Below are 21138 nucleotides of genomic sequence, written 5' to 3'. Positions count from 1 at the left end.
AAGTGGCGCTGTAGCTCAAGTGGTAGAGCGCTCGCCTTGAGCTGAAGAGCTGAGGGACAGCGCCCAGGCCCAGAGTTCAAGCCCCACGACTGACAAAAAAAAAAAAAAGGAATGTATTCATTTCCTTGCTCGTGTGATTGCAACCCCTCTGTACGGTATTTTCACAATAAAAAACTTACTTAAAAAAAAAAAGAATCACAAACCTCATCCACATTCAATTACATACCCTCCCAAGTCTTAACCCAGAAAATCCAAGCTGACAGGCTGCAGGAACTAAAGCTGCGTTAAATAAAATGTGATGTCCCATTTCGTCTCCAGACCTCAGAGACCTCAGAGACCTTGACTTGAAACTGAGTGGAGCACTTTCTGTTTAAGTACCTAATAGTGACCAAATATATCTGGAGAACATGGATGACACATTCTCCAATCTTTGTATCCATTTGTGGTCGCAACACGTTTTACATATAGATGACATTAAGGCATGGCTGTGGATTGCCCATGGGGCAGTGCAGGCTGTGTGAAGATTCATACTGAGGGGTGAATGAATGACTCCCTGTTCACAAAAGGGCACAGCTGCAGCCCTCTGCCAGTCCCAGCCCCCATGTGTGTCCTGAGCGAGATCACATGACCAGGAGCTCAATGTCCTGTCAGTTCTTGAAAAAGTATTCATCTCCATTCTGTGGCCTCATATAACCCTAATGTTAGGAATCGTTCAGTATGCCAAAGTAAATCTTAATCTTTTCCAGTGTATTTGAATGCCACTAATACCCATTTTGAAAGCCCAGGTTTAAAAAAGCAAGTGTGTGCTAGGCACTGGTGGCTCATGCCTGTAATCCTAGTGACTCAGGAGGCTGAGATCTGAGATTGCAGTTCCAAGCCAGCCCTGACAGGAAGGTCTGTGAGACTCTTATTTCCAAATAAGCAGCAGAAAACCAGAAATGGGGCTATGACTCAAAGTGGTAGAGCCTTAGCCTTGAGTGGGAAAAGCTCAGGGACAGTGCCCAAGCCCAGAGTTCAAGCCCCATGACCTACAAACAAAAACAAAAACAAAAAACAAAGGCTGGGATCTGAAGATTTGGATGATCTTTCCCACAGGGCTTAATTTCCCCCAGGTCTTTAACTAATCATGAGGATTTTCAATTTCAGCAAGTCAGAGGTTGGTTCTCTTTTGAGAATTTTTCCCACTTTCTTCTCTTCTCTTCTCTCTTTTTTTTTTTTTATTGTGAGAATACGGTACAGAGGAGTTACAATTACATGGGCAAGATAACGAGTACATTTCTTTTCAAGCATTGTGGCCTCCTCGTTGTTTCCCCTTCCCATCCCTTCCCATCTTCCTCCCCTCCCCCACCTGATCCTCTCCCCCCACCCCCCCCACCAAAGTTGTTAAGTTTGTTTTTTGACATAATGACTTTTACTTTCCTTCTTTCTCTTTCTTTGCCTGCCTGCCTGCCTTTCCTTCCTTCCTGCCTTCCTCTCTCCCTCCCTCCCTCCCTCCCTCCCTTTCTCTCTTTGGTGGTACTGGGGTTTGAACTCAGTGCCTCAATTTTGCTAGGCAAATAAGCACCCTACCGCTTGAGCCACGCCCCCAAGCATATTTTTGAGAATCTGCCAAAAATTACAATTTGCACAAAAAGCCCTATTGCAAAAATGTTCACAAAGCTACAGACCTGACTCAAGTTAAGAATCTGCTCAGTAGGCTGGGGGTGTATGGAGCTCAGTAAGGTAGAGTACAGGCCTGGCAAGGGCGAGGCCTTGGACTCTGGAGGAGCCCGTAGGGTGGCCGATGGCGAAGGGAATCCATGCGTGGTGGGAGAACTTTCCTCAGCCGAGTCCCATGGGAGACATCAGGAGAGCTATTTTTTATAGAAGAAGCCTCCTGGGAGGGACTCTGGGAGAAAAATCGAACTTAACCTTGCCATTTGACAAAAGACACAGGCCCAGATCTCTGTAGCTACATGTCAATTCCCAACACAGCCCTTACCAGGACTTCTATCACACTGTCTATGGGGCTTGGTTTGGATTGTTTTGAGGCTCTTAAAGCATTTTAAAAAGTGGTACAAAAAGAGAACCAGGGGCTGGGAAGGTGGCTCAGTGGTAGAGTGCTTGCCTTCCATGCATGAGGCCTGGGTTCAATTCTGCGGCACCACATAAGCAGAAAAAGCCGGAAGTGGCGCTGTGGCTCAAGTAGTAGAGCACTAGCCTTGAGCTGAAGAGCTGAGGGACAGCGCCCAGGACCAGAGTTTAGGCCCCACGACCAGCAAAAAAAAGAGAATCAGTAAGAGAAGTCATTATATATATACATACACATACACACACACACACACAGCCATATGTATATATACATAAATACACACATATATTTAAAATATTTTCAAATTATATATGTATATATATATATAAAATTTGAATCAGGAGATAACTATTAATGGTTATTTTGTAACAACTTCATTTTCCTGCTTTTCCTCTGGCTTGGAACTCTTTCTTCAAATTCACTTTCACAGCTAATGGGAATGACTTTAGATCATAAGCTCTTTTTTTTTTTTTTTTTGCTAGTCCTGGGGCTTGAACTCAGGGCCTGGGCACTATCCTTGAACTTCTTTTGCTCAAGTCTAGTACTCTACTACTTGAGCCACAGCGCCACTTCCAGCTTTTTCTGTTTATGTGGTACTGAGGAATGAAACCCAGGGCTTCATGCATGCAAGGCAAGCACTCTACCACTAAGCCACCTTCCCAGCCCAGATCATCAGCTTTTTTAACAAATCTAAGATAACCAACACTGCAAATATAGAAGCTGATTTATGAAGCAGTTCTTTTGTTTGAGTATGAATGACTAGGTTTCTATAAACAGTGTGGCAGGCAGTTAAGTTCTATTTGCATTTGATTAGAGACAGTTGCATATTCTTAGAGTATTTGCAACTACTACTCCCCCCGCAACCCCCTTGCCCCCCTTCATTTCTAGAAGGAAAAAGGAGGGGGATTCATAACAAACCATCTACTCACTTCTCAGATGAAAATCTCCCAATTCATTTATAGGAAAAACAAATATTACTTCCTAAAGTTTTTGGTGCAATAAACTTATTTCCTCTTAGTCAAGTATGGTGGTACAGACTTGAAATCCTAGCTGAGACAAGAAGGTGTGAACTTGTTTGCTCTGACCACTTTAATTCCATGAAAGAAAGTAATACTTTGAACTCACACTACTGGGAACTGAAAAACACTGCGTGTGTATGGGGGGGAGGGGAGAGGAGGGTACACATGCATGTGTGCAAGCTCACGTGTTCACTTTGTTCATTTAAATGGTTCCATTTTCCCACAGTTTTAGAGACAATATCATGACTTTGATGTAGCTGTGTGTGTGCACACATGCTGGTCCTGGGGTTTGAACTCAGGGCCTGGGTGCTGTCGTTGAGCTTTTGTGTTCAAGGCTAGCACTCTACTACTTGAGCTCCACTACTATAGCTCCACCTCTGGATTTCTGATTATTAATTGGAGATAAGAGTCTCCTGGACTTTCCTGCCTATCTGGGCTGGCTTCTAACCTTGATCCTTAGATCTCAGCCTCCTGAGTAGCTACGATTACAGGCAATAGCCACCAAAGATAGAAAAATACTTTGAATTATGCCTTTGATTACCACCTGGCTACATCAAAGCCATAATATTGTCTCTAAAACTGTGGGGAAAATGGGACTATTTAAATGAACAAAAAGGTGGGGTGGGGGTGGGAGGCTGGGAAGGGATGTGAAGGGTAAACAAAGGAGGAGGCTGCAATGCTTGGTAAGAAATGTACGCATTATCCTGCCCATGTAATTGTAACCCCTCTGTACAGTGTGTTCACAAAAAATAAATAAAAAAAAGAAAAAAAATGAACAAAAAAAAGTACATAGGAAGACAATAGATTATCCACATTTGGTTAGAAGGCCGGGAGATGGTAACTCAGGCCTGTAATCCTAGCTATTCAGGAGGTTGAGATCTGAGGATCACGGTTCAAAGCTACTCAGGCAGGAAGTCCCCGAGACTCTTTATCTCCAATTAAGCAATAAAAAAGGTAAAAGGGGAGTTGTGACTCAAGTGGTAGAGCTCTGGCTTTTAGCACAAAAGCTTAGGGATCATACCTAGGCCCTAAATTCAAGCCCTAGGACTGAAAAAAAAAAAAAAGAAAAAGAAAAGAGAAAGAACTATACCTGCATACTTGCAATGCTCAGTACTACATAGGTCCCAGAGGGAGGCCTCAACTATGTTTCATGCTCCTCTGAACTGTTCATTTATGAGCATATACTCCCGTTATAATTTTAATACATTGCACTGGAGTGTTAGGCATTATGACTTTTCTAAAAGTAATGTTTAGCATACTGAAAAGTGATACCACTGACCGACGAAACTCTCAACTCCAGGAAACATAAACAGAACTCTGGGCTGGGCACCAACAAACTTTGTTTTAAGCTTTAACACTGACAGAATGACTCTGGGCTGAAAAATATATCACAATTACTTTGTTTTCTCATTTTTTTTTACCTGTAACATTTTCTTTATCTTGATATAAATTAGGGAGGCATAATAATTGGGGTGTGGGGAGAGGCCACAGGATTTATGAAGAATTATAAAGATCAATATTTGGATTAAAAACAAAAGACCAAGCGAGACACCAGTGGCTCACACCTAAAATACTAGCTTTTCAGGAGGCTGAGAACTGAGGATCATGGTTCAAAGTCAGCTTGGGCAGAAAATTATGAGACAGTTATCTATAATTAAAAAAGCTGGAAATGGCCAGGTGCCAGTGGCTCACACCTGTAATCCTAGCTACTCAGGAGGCTGAGATCTGAGGATCTCGGTTCAAAGCCAGCCTGTGCAGAAAAAAGCTGTAAGACTCTTATCTCCAATAAACCACAAGAAAACTGGAAGTAGCGCTGTGGCTCAAGTGGTAGTGCTAGCCTTGACCTGAAGAGCTGAGGGACAACACCTAGGCCCAGAGTTCAAGCCCCACAACAGACAAAAAAAAAAAAAGCTGAAAATGGAGCTGGAAATGGAGCTGTGGCTCAAGAACCAGCCTTGAGCAAAAGAGAGCAGCAACAGGGCCCAGGCCCTGAATTCAAGCCCCTGGCACATATGTTAGGAGGTAGAGATCAAGAGGATCATGGTTCAAGGCCAGCCTGGACAAAAAGTTCTGAAGACTCCATCTCAACTAATAAATTGAGTGTGGTGGTGCTGTGTACTTGTTAACCCAACTGTGTCGTAGGTTTAAATAGGGCTACGAGACCTTAATCTTGTTCAACAAATGACCAAAAGCAGAAAGAGAGAGTGGTGCAGTGCTAAGAAAGGTCAAAACCTCAGGACCACCACCCAAAACCAAAACAAATCCCCCCAAAGCCATTTTTTTCCCCAGTCCTGGGGCTTGCACTCAGAACCTGAGCACTGTCCTTGAGCTTCTTTTGCTCAAGACTAGCACTCTACCACAGCACCATTCCCAGCTTTTTCTGTTTATGTGGTATTGAGGATTGGAACCCAGGGCTTCTAGCATGCTAGTCAAGCACTCTACCACTAAGCCACATTCCCAGCCCAAGTCAAAGGTTGACAGCTGTTCTATATCCCCATTTCCCTTTCTGGAAGTGGTCACAAAACAATGCTGGCCAAGCTGATGCCTATGCCAGCCAAGGGAAACAAAGTCCTTTAGACAGAAAAAAGCCAGAAGTGGTACTGTGGCTCAAGTGGTAGAGTGTTCATTATCCTTGAGCCTAAAGGAGCTCAGGGACAGTGCCCAGGCCCAGAGTTCAAGACCCAGGACCAACAGAAACAAACAGCAGCAACAATACCCCCCCCCCCAAACAAAACAAAAACAAAAATCCCCAGTGCTGGCCAAGCACTGACACAGTGTTTCAGGTGACTCTGATGCTCTTTAGTCCTCTGACTCACCAAACCCACCCGCATGCTGACTCTGAGAGGGGAAAAAACACAACTTGTCCTAAGTGGTCAAGAAAGAATCTGAACCAGACTGTCTGGCTTCAGGGCCTAAATTTAGGTTTAGGTTCATACACTGGTTATTTATAGTCTCTTTGGTAGACGTTAAACCCAAGTTCCTAGTTTTGTGTGTGTGTGTATGTGTGTAAAGAAAGTGTGAATGAATGAAAACCTTTCTTTCTGTACTCCATGACTCCTTTTTGGTAGAGATTCAGGTCCTGCCCTATGGAAAGCAACACCCGAATCATCAAGTGTGTACTGCAACCCGGCCTGCATGCTGCTGTGTAGCGTTAGGAATCTTGCCTTACTAGATCAAGCTGCTTCAATTTGCAGCCTACAGACAACCCCACACAGCAGGTTGACTTCCTGAATGACTTCTACTCCCATTAGAGCAACATGGCTACAAGACCAATGTAATGTGAATGACAGACATACTCTCAAGCTGTTCTGTGGGTTGGGGGGGGGCGGGGCTGCCACTAGGATTCCTGTGCCACTAAAAGTATTTATTCTGCCATTCCTGAATGCTCTGTAGGTCTTGTGGCTTTTAGCTAGGTGTTCATTCATAGGGTTAAAGCTGCACAATAGAAGCCCAGGAAACTTTCACCCTGGTCTCTCTGGGCTGGGGGATGGGAGGGAAGCGGGTGGGCACAATCCAATCCAGGGCTGGATATTTCTGGTAAGAATGTGACATAAGAAACCTCCGTTTGGGGAGGAGGGGGGAAGGCTGGGAGGAAAATGCTTTTACGATCCCTTGGGTCCTCAGTGTCTTGAGCTATTCAGGAATTTTATTTTGACTTCAACATCTGACATCACGATTTTTTAAAGGCTGGGGAAGCAGACAGCAGACATCAGACATACAAGAGTTACTGAAGATTTTACTTTAGTACAGGTATCATTTTAGTCTTGTTTATTCCGTAACAACTACCCTGGATATTTATTAGATTTTTTTTTCTTCTAGTTTTGGGGCTTGAACTCCGTGTCTGGGCTTTGTCCTTTAGCATATTTACTTAAGGTTGGTGTGCTACCACTTGGCCCACAAGTCCACTTCTAGCTTTTTGCTGGTTAATTGGAGATAAGAGTGTCACAGACTTTTCTGCCCAGGCTGGCTTTGAACTCAGATCTCAGCCTCCTGAGTAGCTAAAATACAGCCACCACTTTGATTTTAAAAGGCAACCTCCCTCCCCCCACCCCCAACACAAGTGGCTCATGCCTGTAATCTTAGCTACTCTGGAAGCTGAGATCTAAGGATCACAGTTCAAAGCCGTGCAGGAGAGTCCGGGAGACTCTTATCTCCTGTTAATCATCAGAAAAAGTGAAGGTGAAGCTGTAACTCAAAGTGGTAAAGCACTAGCCTTGAGGGGAAAAAAAAAGGCAGGGACAGCACTTACGCCCTGAGTTCAAGCCCCATGGACCAACCAACCAAAAAACAAACACAATAAAAGACAATCCCTCTCTCCAAATATCAGCTGTCAGTCTTATTCTACAATAACCTATCGATCCATAGCACCAGTACTAAAAACTGATAGTTGTTCAGATTTGAAAGCAGAAAGCTAGGAAGATATAAAAAGAATCTATTTCAGTCCATTTTTATCACTCTTTTCAGAATGTAACAGGAAACAGGCCGGATTAGGTCACTAGCATACCAGAAATGGATGCTGACAAAGTAATAGAGGGTTTGGTGAGATACTGGGCGCACTTTTAGACACACAGAGCAGCTGGCACCAAGGAAAGTGATTCTTGCTTGAGTCCCTTATTGCAAACAGCCCCTGCCAAGCTAATCGACTCTCCTACCCCCAGATCTGCAGACATAATCTTCCTAGTACTTTCCACCTCCTAGCCTGTCATTGGGCCCCTGTCTGTCATTTGTGCACCAGGAGGAAAGGACCAGGTTTTGCTCATGGAACTGTCCTCTGAGCCTGTCCCTATATTGGAAGTAGGAATTTCATGATTATTTGTTGTGGTAATGAATTGACAAAAATGTCTCTTCCCTCATAAAAATTTTAACTAAGCTGGTGGCTCACACCTGTAAATCCTAGCTACTCAGGAGAGAGATCTGCGGATCGAGGTTCCAAGCCAGCCTGGACAGGAAAGTCTGTGAGGCACTTATCTCCAATTATCCACAAGAAAATCACAAGTGGTTGCTTTGGCTCAAAGTGCTAGACCGCTAGCCTTGAGCAAAAGATCTCAAGGACAGAGCCCAGGCCCTGAGTTCAAGCCCCCAAACCAGCACCATCCATACACAAAATTAACTGAAAACATTTTATGCATTGGAGACATACTGCTACTTATGGATACAGATAGGAGAAGTGTTGAAGGAGAAGTGTTCTATATAAAATGATAGACCACCATAAAGCATCATAGAAAACTAAACCCCTGGGCCAGCCAATACTAGGTTTTCTCCAGTCAGAGGGTAAGGAAACTACCACAGTGGAAAACAGTAGAGCTCTTAGGGATTTCTGGTTTTCATTCTATCCATTACCATTGTCAAATTTTCTCCATGACTCCCAAAAAAATTGTCCCAGAAGATTAAAAAAAAATCCTTACTTCCTAGAAAGACATTCTTTCCCATCTTACCCCATCCATAAATGGGCTGCACACTGAATCTCACTGTCCACGTGAGCATGAACGGATCGACACAACTATAGGAGTACAACCATTACGGCAGGGCTGTTACACCTGCTTTGTCTTCCACACACGATGCCCTGACCTTTTGATGATAGAACCAAAAGGCCCACCATATGCCAGGGTCATGCTTTGGACTTGCCAGCCTCCACCACCAAGAGCTTACTTAGTAAAAACCCTTACTCTTTGTACATTTCCCAGTCTGGGGAACCTAGTTACAGCACCCAGAAAACGCACTTCCATCAACCTTGTCATTCCCAGGTCCCTCTGGGTGCGGCCACTCACCTGTGACTTTACCCAGATTGGTTTTCTGGAAGTCGGGGTTCCTGAGCTCTTCGGTGCTTGCAGACTTCATGACAGAGTTGATGGAGGACAGGGTGCTCATGAGCTGGGAGTTGAGGGAGCCAATCTGTGAGTAAGGCTCCCCGAAAGCTTCTGCCAGTTCACTGTAGTTGGCCGCCAGCAGCGTCTGCTGCTCGGCCAGCAGCTTCTGTACCCGCTCGATGTAGTGATCCAAGCCGGTCATCATTCCAGATGCAACCTGGGGTTCAGGGCCCCCTAGGAGGAGCTCCCCTATAGGTTCATCCCCCACACCTACGCTCCTCCGGCTGCCTGTTGGCCCCACAGTCAATGGTGGCGACCCACATGCTATGTTCCTCATTTTGAGACCAACCAGGTAGTTGTCGTGAATATTTATCTGCCCCACACCTGACTCTCTGGTCTTCACAGTGGATGGTCTGTCCAACTCTGAACTGCCAGAAAGCATTGTCCCAACCCCCACCGACCTTGTCTTGGTGGAAGGGTTGATGTCTTTGACTCGGCCTTCTCCTACAGCCACCGTCCGCATCTCCACTATCTGGGTGTTGGTCTGCTTGTCCCAAGTACTGAGGAACGTGTTGGTGCAGGAGTCTACAAGGGTGGCCGGGTCGGTGCTGGTGGACTGGTCTACCTGGCCCAAAGACGTACTGGTGTGCTGGCTTGTGGTATGAGGCGCGGCCATGACAGCAACTTCCACCTGGCCCACGGCCTCCGTGGCCACGCTGCGTGAGGTGTACTCCTTGGGAGAGCAGACAGTCACATGGACAGAGCAATCCCCACAGCCGATGGACCGCACATCCTTGAGGTGCAGGTTTGTCTGGAGGCTCTTCAGGTCGCTGCCAGACGTCTCCGTGTTGCTGCCCGTTTCACAGACGCTGACTTCCACACCCACACTCTGGTCTCGGGTCTCCACTGACCTTCCTGTGCATCGATCATGCATTTCCACCCTCTCCTTCACAATCCACCAGTTCATGGGCAGCTCGAGTCCCACCATTTGACTCCGGCACTCGGGCTGGCAGGAGATGCCTATGCTATTCGTCTGCAAGGCGGTTCCAACACACGTGTCCACTGTGCTCACGTGACTGCCAACTACTTGGTCTCTGGTCTGCACCGTGGCTTCCACCAACTTGCTGAAGACCAGGGGCTGGGCCATCGTGGCCTTGTCCACTTTCTTCCTGGATCCCGCAGCCTGTAGCTCCTGTTTGAGTTTAGTCATCTCCCGGTCGTGGGTGGTTTCTTTCAGCTGCACCTCCAGACGGTAGATCTTCTCTTTCAAGGCCTCGATGGTCTGCTGTTGCAGCTCGATTTCCTTGTCGGCTTCGGTCGTCACTCCCAGCATGGCTTCTGTCACGCTGACCCCCAAGTTCCTCGTCTCTGTGACTGTTCCTACCGCCGCATCCTTGCAGGGTCTGGAGCTCCTCTGGTACACGACGATGTCATTCATATTCCCGTCGCCCCCCACTGCCACCGATCGACGCTCTGGAGGCCGGCACTGCCCATTCTCCCTGGGCTCTGAGGCGGCCTCGCAGCTGCTGTCTTGGATCTTCTGCTCCAGCGCCTGCATGTCGGCGGTGAGCTGCCGGAACTCCTTGATCCTCTGTGTGCTCTGCTCCACGCTCTCCATCTCTTCCTCTTCATAGTCGATGTACAGCTCCCCGCCACCCCTCCGGGCCCGGGAGAGGAGCTGGAGCTGGGAAGCATTCCCTGCACTGTAAGAACGTTTCCGCACCCCGCACACATCATCCTGCCAGGCGGCCTGCTGCGTTTTCAGCTGCGAGGCCAACTGCCGCTTCTCCTCCTGCAAGACCGAGATCTTGACCTGGAGGACGGGGATGGTTCGCACCTGCTCTTCAAGCTCCTTCAGGCGCTTCAGGGCGATGGCCATCTGCTCGCGGATGTGCTGCAGGTGCATGGGGCTCACGTTGGTCACGGGGGTGGAGATCCCTGAGCTCAGGGGGCTGTGGCGGATGGAGCTGCCCATGGAGGAGGTGGTAGCTGCCGCTGGGGCATAGCTGCCATAATCCCCATTGCCTTGGTATCCGTTCTGAAGCTGCAAGGCAGGATGGTGGCTTCCAGAACCCATAAAAGAGGGGAGAGAGCTGGTGGAGCCCATGCCTCCAAAACTAGCCAGCCGGGGCCTTCTGAACTCGCCCGGTGTCATCTGCATGGTGACCCTCTCCTGTTCGAGTCTTCTTCGGGTCTCCATCAGGGTCTTGGTGACATGAAGGTTGTGCCTGGGGAGCTGTGGGGAGGGCGGGGGCAGCTGGCGACTTTCTGGGACGGTAAGGAACGTGGGTGAGGTCTCTAGCGGGGCAGGTGGCCTTGGGACGGGAGTTGATGTGACTAGGCTTCTGCCTAGGAGAAAGTTGGGACTCTGTTTGTTGTCATCACTGTTGGAGGATGAAAGCGATTCAGTAGAAGTCCAAAAGCTTGGCTGGCCCGGCGCGGTCCTGGAATCCGGGCATGGCACAGGTGGTTTCCGCCTCTTTTGGATGTTCGCTTTCCTGATGGTGTTGCCCTTCTGTATGTCATCCACGTATTTGACGAAATCCAAGTCTAGCTGATAACCATAGGGGGTTTCCACACAGTAAGGGCCTTTCTGCTCCTTGTCATGGTCTCCGTTCACAACGTCTGCTTTTTCTAAAAGAGAGAAAATAATTATGTACCTTTGGGTGCCAGTACTGATGGGGGCTTGAACTCAGGGCACCAAGCACTTGCTAGACTTTTTTATTTTTTTGCTCATGGCTGATGGTCTACCACTGGAGCCACGCCTCCAGCTCCCCAGTTATTAATCAGTGGTAAGAGTCTCTATGGATTTTTTTTTCTGCCCGAGGCTGGCTTTGAACCTTGATCCTCAGATCTCAGCTTCCTGACTAACTAGGATGATAGGTGTGCGCCACCTGGCTATGCATTATGCATTTTGGTAAAAACAAAAACAAATTATGTATGTTGTAGCATAGTCAGCTGGTAAAAATTTAAGAGTGATAGATCTATGTTTTAACCCCAGATCTAAAACTTAGCTGGTAACTTAACAGACTTCTCTGATCTTTTAGATTTCCCTTAAAAAAATATGGAGCTGCAAGAATTTAATTCACAAAGTTAAATAATGTAATGAGGCAAAGATTTTAAAGAGCCAAACACTTTGGTAAGTCCTTCCTAAATATATTTAAGAGAATTCATTTACTAAGGCTTCAAAGATCCAGATACCAGTAGTAGCCTTCTGCAATCCCAGCTATTTTTGAATAGCTGGTTGAGACCTGCCTGAAGGAATGAGGTTTGAAGTGAGCCTGGGTAGAAAAGTCCAAGAGACTTCATCTCCAATTAACCAGTAAAATGCCAGACTAGAGGTTTGGCTCATGTGGTGGAACACTGGTGGTAGAGCAAAGCCCTGAGTTTAAATCCTGGTTCCATGCACATGTGTACACACACACACACACACACACACACACACACACACAGTTTCTAAGCATTGTCACATGGACTATCTCACTTGTACTCTATGGTCTAGAGACCATAGAGTTGCTAGACCAGGAGCTGGTAGCTCATAGCTGTAATCCTAACTACTCAGGAGACTGAGATCTAAGGACAGTAGCTGGAAGCGAGCTGGGACAAGAGTCTGTTACAGTCTTCTCTCCAATTAACCATTAAAAGAGCTAGAAGAGGAGCTGTGGCTCAAGTGGTAGAATACTAGCCTTAAGCACAAAAGCTCAGGGATAACACCTAGGCCTTGAGTGTAAGCCCAGGACCAGCACACCCCTGACCCGGCCCCCTACCTCCCTATTCCTGATTTACAAACTGTTATCTGGGACATAAAATGCTATCAGCAGTAAACTAACACAGTTATAGGTCAGAGCAGACCCATGAGGCCTAGTATGCACATGGTGCCAGTTCCCTCTCTCCTAAGTCCCCATTCTGCAGGCTAGGCAGACTTTCTAATGGGTAGCTGAGAGCCACTGGGTACCTATCTCCACAGGATTCTCTTGTGCTCTGTGACACCTTCTTGCCAGGAAGATGGAACAGACTCTGTGTCAGAATCTCTAGTACCTTGGCTGCCAGGGTGCTAAAATTCAAAGGACAGACTCCCCCTCTTAAAAACAAAAAAGAGCCAGAGTGGGTGGCTCATGCCTGTAATCCTAGCAACTCAGGAGGCTGAGATCTGATGGATGATCAAGGTTCAAAACCAGCCTGGGCAGGGAAGTCCTTGAATGTTGTCTTATGTCCAATTAACTACTAAAAAGCCAGAAATGGAGCTGTGACTCAAGTGATAAAGTGCTACCCTTGAGCCAAAAAGCTCAGGAACAGTAACCAGGCCCTGAGTTCAAGCCCCAGGACAAACTGAAGAAAGACAGGCACACATGCACACACGCATGCAGGCAGGCAGACAGACACAGATACACACACACAGATACACACACACAGGTACACACACAGATACACACACACAGATACACACACGCAGATACACACACACACACACGCATACACACACACAGATACACACACGCAGATACACACACACACACACACACACAATAACCAAGAAAGGAAAGTTTTCTGCACTCTGAGTTTTTTTAAAAAATCTTTTTGACAAAACACCCACTATTTCAAGAAACACCTGGTTATGATCCATCTCCACAGACGAGAAAGCTAAGGTAAGGCTGAGCTTCAATCACAGATCATGTGGCCTTTTAGTAAAGGCTACTTCTGGCTAAACCAAACATTTAAAAAAAGGAAACACAGGAACCTTTCAAAGCACAAGCCTGGCTGCTGCTGCTGACCAGAGCTATGCATTTCAATTTTAAAAGCAAAGCCATTTCGTTTGTTTAAATTACAGGATTAGGTAATGTGTTTTCCTAGAGCCACACCAACAAGGTCTGCTAAAAGCAGGGAGCAAAAATGTAAGCCATCTGTCCCTGTGCCCCTAGATGGTAACTCCCCCATACCCCTTCCCCCACATCTAACACTACAGCTGATGGAGAGCAGAGCACTTTTGCCTCTAACTTTTGAATCCTGAAAAGTACCAAAAAGAAGAACAAACAGAGGACAAGTAAGGGCACTTATTCTTTATGTTTCAAGTAAAAATATTAGGGAAAAGAGGATTGTTGCTCAGTGGTAGAACACTTGCCTAATCTACTAGACACAGACACAGACACAGACACACAGACACACAGACACGCAGACACACAGACACGCAGACACACAGACACGCAGACACAGACACACACACAGACACACACACACACAGAGACACAGACACAGAGACACACACAGAGACACACACAGAGACACACACAGACACACACACAGAGACACAGACACAGAGACACACAGACACACAGACACACACACACACACACAGACACACACACACAGACACACAGACACACACACACACAGACACCAGCTCCCAATCCAAAACATGAAGAACAATAAAACAGGATTGAACGGTTGTAGCCGCTAGAGGGGAGGCATGAGGTTTTCACTCTAAAGCCGGTGGGCAGTGAATTCTATTTGAAAAACAAACAAACAAACCAAAGGCTGTACACCTCTGAATGTCTAATTTCAGCCAGAGTCCATCCAGACCCTCGTGCCTGGAAACTTGTGCTCAGGCGGATAGAATGTGACTTTCCACGCTAGGTCCCTGAGCTCACTTCCAGCTCCACATGGAGAGCACGCTCACTCAAAATATGCAGCCAGACCTGTTTGCAGGGCTGTCTGACATTCCCTAAGCAAAGAAAGAGCAGAAAGATCTCACCGGCTGGCTGGCGTGCAGAATTGGGGGTCCCAAATCCTTGGACTCTCTGGGGCTTTCCTTTCCTACCATGTGCAGGGGTGTCTTGGCCAGTAGATCCTGCCTGGGACAACCCGATTCTCACCCCATAAGGAAAAGCCTGTCGATGTTCACGTACCCTGGGCCGGCCCTGCTCAATGCCATAGGCCGAGTTCTCACCAATGAAGGCTCGCTGTGGCTCGCCTCCCCCCCCCCCCCCCCCCGTGCCCTTCACTCCAGTTTTTTTTCTTTTTTGGCCAGGAATGCAAATAAAGCCAGCAATGTGCGCATCATCTTCACAGAGACACTCTGTCTTGCCCTGAGCATGAAAAGAGGCTGTGTTCCGGAGCGCAGAGCTACCGCCTCAGCTCCTGTCACCTGAGGAAAAGCAGGCCTACAATCAGCCACTGTTCTCCTGGGCTCCAGAACCTTCTCAGCCAGTGCCTAGCAGGGAACCAGCACTCAGCCCTGATGTGAATCACAGTAGACCACCATTGCTGAGGGAGCCCTAGAGAATCAACAAAGCAGACCCCTCGCTAAATACGGAGTACATGCTTGTGAATAAACATATTTTTTAAAGTCATAGGCCATAGAATGAAGAGAATGTCTCCTGTGAAGGAAATCCCGAGTTGTTTCCTTCACAGAGCTACTTTTCGAAACGGTGAGCCAACTGAGTCCCAACACAACAGAACACTGTACGACTCTGGTCACACCTAACTGGTCCATTCTTGGTTGTTTTTCAAGTTCACTTTGTAGCAATGGCCAAAGGCCTGGGTCACGCTCAGGCCTCCTCAGATAAACTCTGGACTTTTCCCTGTGGACACCAGGAGTTAGAATTTAACCACACCGACGTGATTACATCCCAGTCATCAAGTGTAAACCCAGGCTTCTTCCTCCAACAATGGAAAAGCCCAGATATATTCTCAAAGTTATCAATTACACAGTTAGCTATGGTACCAGTGATTCCAGAATCACATAAAACATTTCTTATTCCTGTTTTCCAGCCCATCTTTATATGTGCACTGGTAGATGCTAACATAAACACTTCACAACTTACTACCTATGGGGCTGTCTTATCATTCTGTGTCAGATACAAAGCATTCTCAATACAACAAGTTTGTTGATTGACTGACAGTACTCAGACTCACACCTGCTTTTTCACTTCAACAATAGCCCCAGCCCTTCAGACCTGGTCTCAGGTTGGCCTCAGACAACCATCCTCCGCTTACCCAAGGGCTCCCTAGTAGCTGGAACTGCAGGCGTAAAGGCCACTTGGCCCTCTGAGCAGCTGGGATCACAGGCATGCACTACCATGCCTGGTTTATTTTGTCTTACTTTATTTTAATTAATTAATTATGTCGGTTATGAGGCCTGAACTCTGGGCCTGGGCGCTGTCCCTCAACCCTTCAGCTCAAGGTTAGCGCTCTACCACTCGAGCCATAGCGCCACTACCAGCTTTTTCTGCTTATGTGGTGCTGAGGAATCGAACCCAGGGCCTCAGATATGCAAGGCAAGCACTCTACCACTGAGCCACCTACCCAGCCCTTGCTTACATTTTCCGTAGGCTGGCCTCAAACCAATCCTCCCAACTTTTACCTCCTGAATAGCTAGGATTATAGGCATGAGCCACTGTTCCCAGCCAACAAATTAATTTTTTAAAAAACATCCATCATGCTCTCCTTTCTCAACCCCATACCATGTAATAAGATGTGAGACAGGCACATGTTTAAAAATCTTCACTGAAGCTGGGTGCTGGTGGTTCATGCCTATAATTCTAGCTACTAAGGAGGCTGAGATCTGAGGACTGTGGTTTAAAGCCAGCCTGGGCAGGCAAGGTCATGAGACTCTTATCTCCAATAAGCCACGCAGAAAACTAGAAGTGGCGCTGTGGCTCAAGTGGTAGAGAGCTTGCCTTGAGCTGAAGAGCTGAGTGACAGCGCCCAGGCCCAGAGTTCAAGCCCCACAACTGACAAAAACAAATAAACAAAAATAACTTCACTGAAGGAATATACAACTATATAATGTATAAACTTTGAAAACAATTATAATGTCTCAAAGTTACTGTTTGTGAAATACTAGTGTGAAGTTATAAGTGATTGTTAGTTTGTGCTTCACACTTAGTAAATTTTTACATCACATTTATTGTTGTTGGTAGTGTTTGATTTTTTTCTTTTCTTTTTTTGGGGGGGCAGGAGAGGGGAACACAGAAATGGGGAGGAAGGGTAGACAGATGCAGTCCTGGTATGCAGTATACACTATGTGGAAAATGAACTACATTACTTTTTGATTATTGTTATTATAAAGGTGATGTACAGAGCAGTTATAGTTATGCAAGTCAGGTAAAGAGCACATTTCTTTTTTGGACAAAGTCACTCCTTTTCCTGCTCTCTCCTAATGTTTTCCTCCCCCTTGCCCAATAAGTTGTACAGTTCATTTCCAACATAGTGTCTGGTGCATATCGCTGCATTTGTTCACCTTCTGTGCCTCCATTTCTGTGTTCCTCCTTGCCCTCCCAAAGACAGACAAACAAGACAAAAAGAAAAGAAAACAAAAAGCAGAGAAACAGGAAAAAAAAAAAGACGTTTCCATTTCCTGGAGTTTATATCACATTTTTTAAAACTACCACAAGAAGTCACTATTCACAAAGCAAAATGCATGAAGAGAAATGAACGTGGATGACAGTGGGCGTGGCACGAAGGTAAGCAGCATAGCACACGTAGCCAGATACTCCTTGGTACACATTCTCCTATATTCTCCTATGTCTCTACCCTTCTTTATTGTTAGTATGGAAATAGACAGAAAAGCCATGAACCAGCCCTCTGGAATCTCCCTTCAAACACACAGGAATAATGTTTTGACCTCCCTTTGTTCTTTCCTCCATCCTGCTACCTGAAATCCATATATGATGGCTGGAACTAGCTGCTACCTTGAGCTGTGAGTTCACGCCTAGGGACCAAGGAACAAGGGACCAGAAGGAAGCTGGGACTTTGAAGAAGAAGGGGCTTCGTGAATCAGAGCAACTATCCTACTCCCGAAGAGCCTGGCTGGACACTGATATACATGAAAGGGAACTTTCCAGCTTCCCTATCCTCCCCAGATTAAGACTATAATTTAAAAAAATCCAACAGTTTGATCTGAGTGTTGGTGACTCATGCCTATAATCCTAGCTATTCAGGAGACTGAGATCTGAGGTCAAGGTTCAAAGCCAGCCCAGGCAGGAAAGTTAGTGAGACTCTGATCTCCAATTAACCAGAAGTGGAGCTGTGGCTCAAAGTGGTAGAGCACTAGCCTTGAGCAAAAAGAAAAAAACAAGCTCAAGTACAAGCACCCAGGCCCTGAGTTCAAGCCCCATGAACAGAACAACAACACAACACAACCCAATCCAATAATTTGTAGTTGTTTTTCTGACAGTCTTGTGGGTTATAAAGAGACTGTTAACTCTTCAAGCCTTTTTGGACTAAGAGAACGATGCCTGCTTTCATATAGCCAAAAAACCCACTCACTGAAAGTATATGAATCTGGAATTCTATGAGAGCCAGATTCCAACCAGGTCCTGGGCGCTGGAGGGCTGCCGTGAGGTTTATGAGAAATTTCTGAATGTCTAGAAACACAGCACTGGAGACCATGCCTGATTCCACCTCTCCCTGCATTATGCAATACTTACTGAAAACTTCACTGCCTGCAGAAAAAGATCCTATTCTGGGGAATGAATAGGAGAAGAATTTTATTGCCAAGCAATCAAACGAGATATATTATAGACCAGTGGGGAGTCACATGCCAACCTAACAGGAGTGAGGTCATTCACAAAGGCACATTATCAAATCACTGAGACAGTATGCCAAGAACTGGCTGGGACAGAATACAGTGCCCTGGAACCAAGGTTTGAGGCGCAGGTAAATGATGACAGCGAGTAGGAAAGGCAGGCAGGTGATGGACAGGTGAGGAGATGAGTACAGAGAGACACCCCCCACCCCAGTCTTGGGGCCTGGAGTAGGGTACCCCTGTCTGTTTAATCATTAGGTGCTTACTAGGACGGGCTAAGGGCTGAGAGGCATCAACAACACATTCTTGACGACTGTGCATGTGTTAGGCTGAGCAGGCCAAGAAAGAAACTCACAGGGACCAGTTAAAATGCTTCGGTCTTTAAGTCAGGTGTAGACATAATAAAAAAATGTATTCAATGTTCAACTTACAAGCCACATTGAGAGTAAAGGCCTCAATAATATTGATCATGCATCTACACTTAGTTATGAGAATGGGGACACCAGGTGAATGCGAGAGATATAGTGTGCTACAATCTCCATCGCCTACAGATGGCTGCATGGAAAAATAAACAGAACCTGCCAGGCAGCAGCGAAGTCAGAGCCCCAGAGGAGGCAGCGCTATCTGAATGTCAAACCAACGGGGCCTGCCCCCTGGGCTACGTCCTCTCTCAGCTAACTTCCTCTCAGGAATCAAAGGGTGAGAGAGTCCTTTATCCTCTTCCCCTGTCCAGTCTACAATTTGGACCCACCCAATACCAATCCAATAGCTTCCTGACCAAATTCCCATGCATTCAAAGAGAGACGCTGAAGCCACCCAACGGATGCCAACATGGTCTTTTAACTATAGAGTTACCTCCTATCAAGCTTAGTGCCCTGTCAGAGGGCACCTGTGTTCAGCCTTAGGAACCATGTGGGACTTCCTGGAAATTCTTTTGCATCAAGTGAAATAGAGATATTGGCATTTAAAAAGAAATCATTCATGTCATCTAGATTCATAACGTCCTATTATGCGACGTTAGCTTCTCAAGGAAACTAACCTTCTGTCCAAATGATAATTGGTTTGGAAAGATATAAAAATGAATGTGCTCACCAGGAAAGAGATGCTTAGTAGGACACAAGTACGGGAGCACTAATCTGAGAGCAGGTTTGCTCTCTACGTAACATCTGGTCAGTAGATATTTATGGTAGTCATTACTGGGAGGGAAGGGTCTGATGAGTGAGAAGCGTCTAGTAGGTAGACGGGATGCTATTAAATATTCTAAAACAGGGGCTGGGAAGGTGGCTCAGTGGTAGAGCGCTTGCCTTGCATGCCTGAGGCCCTGGGTTCGATTCCTCAGCACCACATAAGAAAAAAGAAAAAAAAAGCTGCAAGTGGGGCTGTGGCTCAAGTGGGAGAGTGCTAGCCTTGAGCTGAAGAGCTGAGGGGCAGCGCCCAGGCCCAGAGTTCAGGCCCCACGACCGGACCCCAAAAAATAAATAATTAAAAAATAAATAAATATTCTAAAACACACAAGCCCTCGTGCCACCAACACAGAGTTTTTTTTAGTCCCAAATGTCAACAATATCCAGGCTGAGAAAGCCTGGCTAAAGACAGTGAGTAGAGCAAAAACACCACACATTGTGGTTGAAAGTCTAGCCATATGAGCTAAAGTCTTCCGGCCTTCCATTTCCTAACAGGACTATACCACTGCACACAAAGGACAGAATGACCAACACTCTACTCTGTACTTTGTTGCTCTCTCTTAGCTTTTCTTTTTCCCTCATGGCTGGCACTCTATCACTTGAGCCACAGCTCCACTGCCGGCTTTCCGATGCTTCATTGGAGATGAGAATCTCATGGACTTTCCTGAACAGGCTAGTTTCGAACTGTGATCCTCAGATCTCAGCCTCTGAGCAGCTAGAATCACAGGCACGAGCCACCAGCACCCACCTGTGTCTGAGCATTTAAATGCACCCCTATCTGCTAAGTAGGAATACCATGACTTCTTTGTCCCAATTTTCCTATTGCACGCTCTAGGCCCAATTATCTCTAAGGGCCTCATGAAGAATAATTGCCCCTGTGTGCAACCACCTCATGCACAGATCACGTGTTCGTCTTTGCCGGATATTCTCCCTCACTAGTGAAACCGAAGGACTTCGCTAATTCCCATGAATGCATTGTCTCTTTGCACAGGAAGCACAGGAGACCTTGCCCGAAGAATTGAGTCCATCCCACAGCAGTCTTAGTCACAGATTCCCACAAGTCTGAGGGGCACAGGGCAGTAGACACCCTGCTGCTTGTAAGCGGTCAGGAAGTCTCTGGTCAGCTTAGGCCTGGGAGCACAAAAGAAATGCAACAGGATGAACTCAGGAGAGGCGAGTTCTCAGGAGGCCAATTATTCAGCCTTTGAAAGGAATTTGTGTTAGCAATTCAACCTCTCCGGGAAGCGGAAGTGTGGTAGAGAAGACATCCAAATAGGACCACCTCCAGAACAGATTCAGCAGGAAGTCTCTCCTGAAGACACTGTTAGCTTTCAGCTCTTCTAGGCCCAAGGAGCAACCCACCCTGGGTCAAAGCAGTGAGGAACTCAGTTCACATATCAGGGAACCAACAATAGTCACTCTACTTACCCAACCTTTCTATTCCTCATTCTATCATAAAAGAGCAGGTGGCAGAGGAGACTTTTCTCTTGCTCTTGTATTTGCTAAAGGATTTACTGGATTTTTTTTTTTT

The 21138-nt window shown here is 46.4% G+C and overlaps 1 protein-coding gene across 1 annotated transcript in view; it reads right to left on the bottom strand.

Moving 5' to 3' along the window:
* Window positions 1-21138, bottom strand: part of Kank1 (KN motif and ankyrin repeat domains 1) — a 180147-nt gene that overhangs the window by 19572 nt on the left and 139437 nt on the right. The window contains exon 4 of the mRNA XM_013018406.1: window positions 8859-11531. Coding sequence (XP_012873860.1) covers window positions 8859-11531 — 2673 coding nt within the window. The remainder of the gene's footprint in view (window positions 1-8858; window positions 11532-21138) is intronic.

This window comes from Dipodomys ordii, unplaced genomic scaffold (assembly GCF_000151885.1).
Source record: "Dipodomys ordii isolate 6190 unplaced genomic scaffold, Dord_2.0 Scaffold40, whole genome shotgun sequence".
Taxonomy (NCBI): domain Eukaryota; kingdom Metazoa; phylum Chordata; class Mammalia; order Rodentia; family Heteromyidae; genus Dipodomys; species Dipodomys ordii.
Note: the sequence above shows the minus strand (reverse complement) of the source record. Positions and strands in the feature narration are given on the sequence as shown.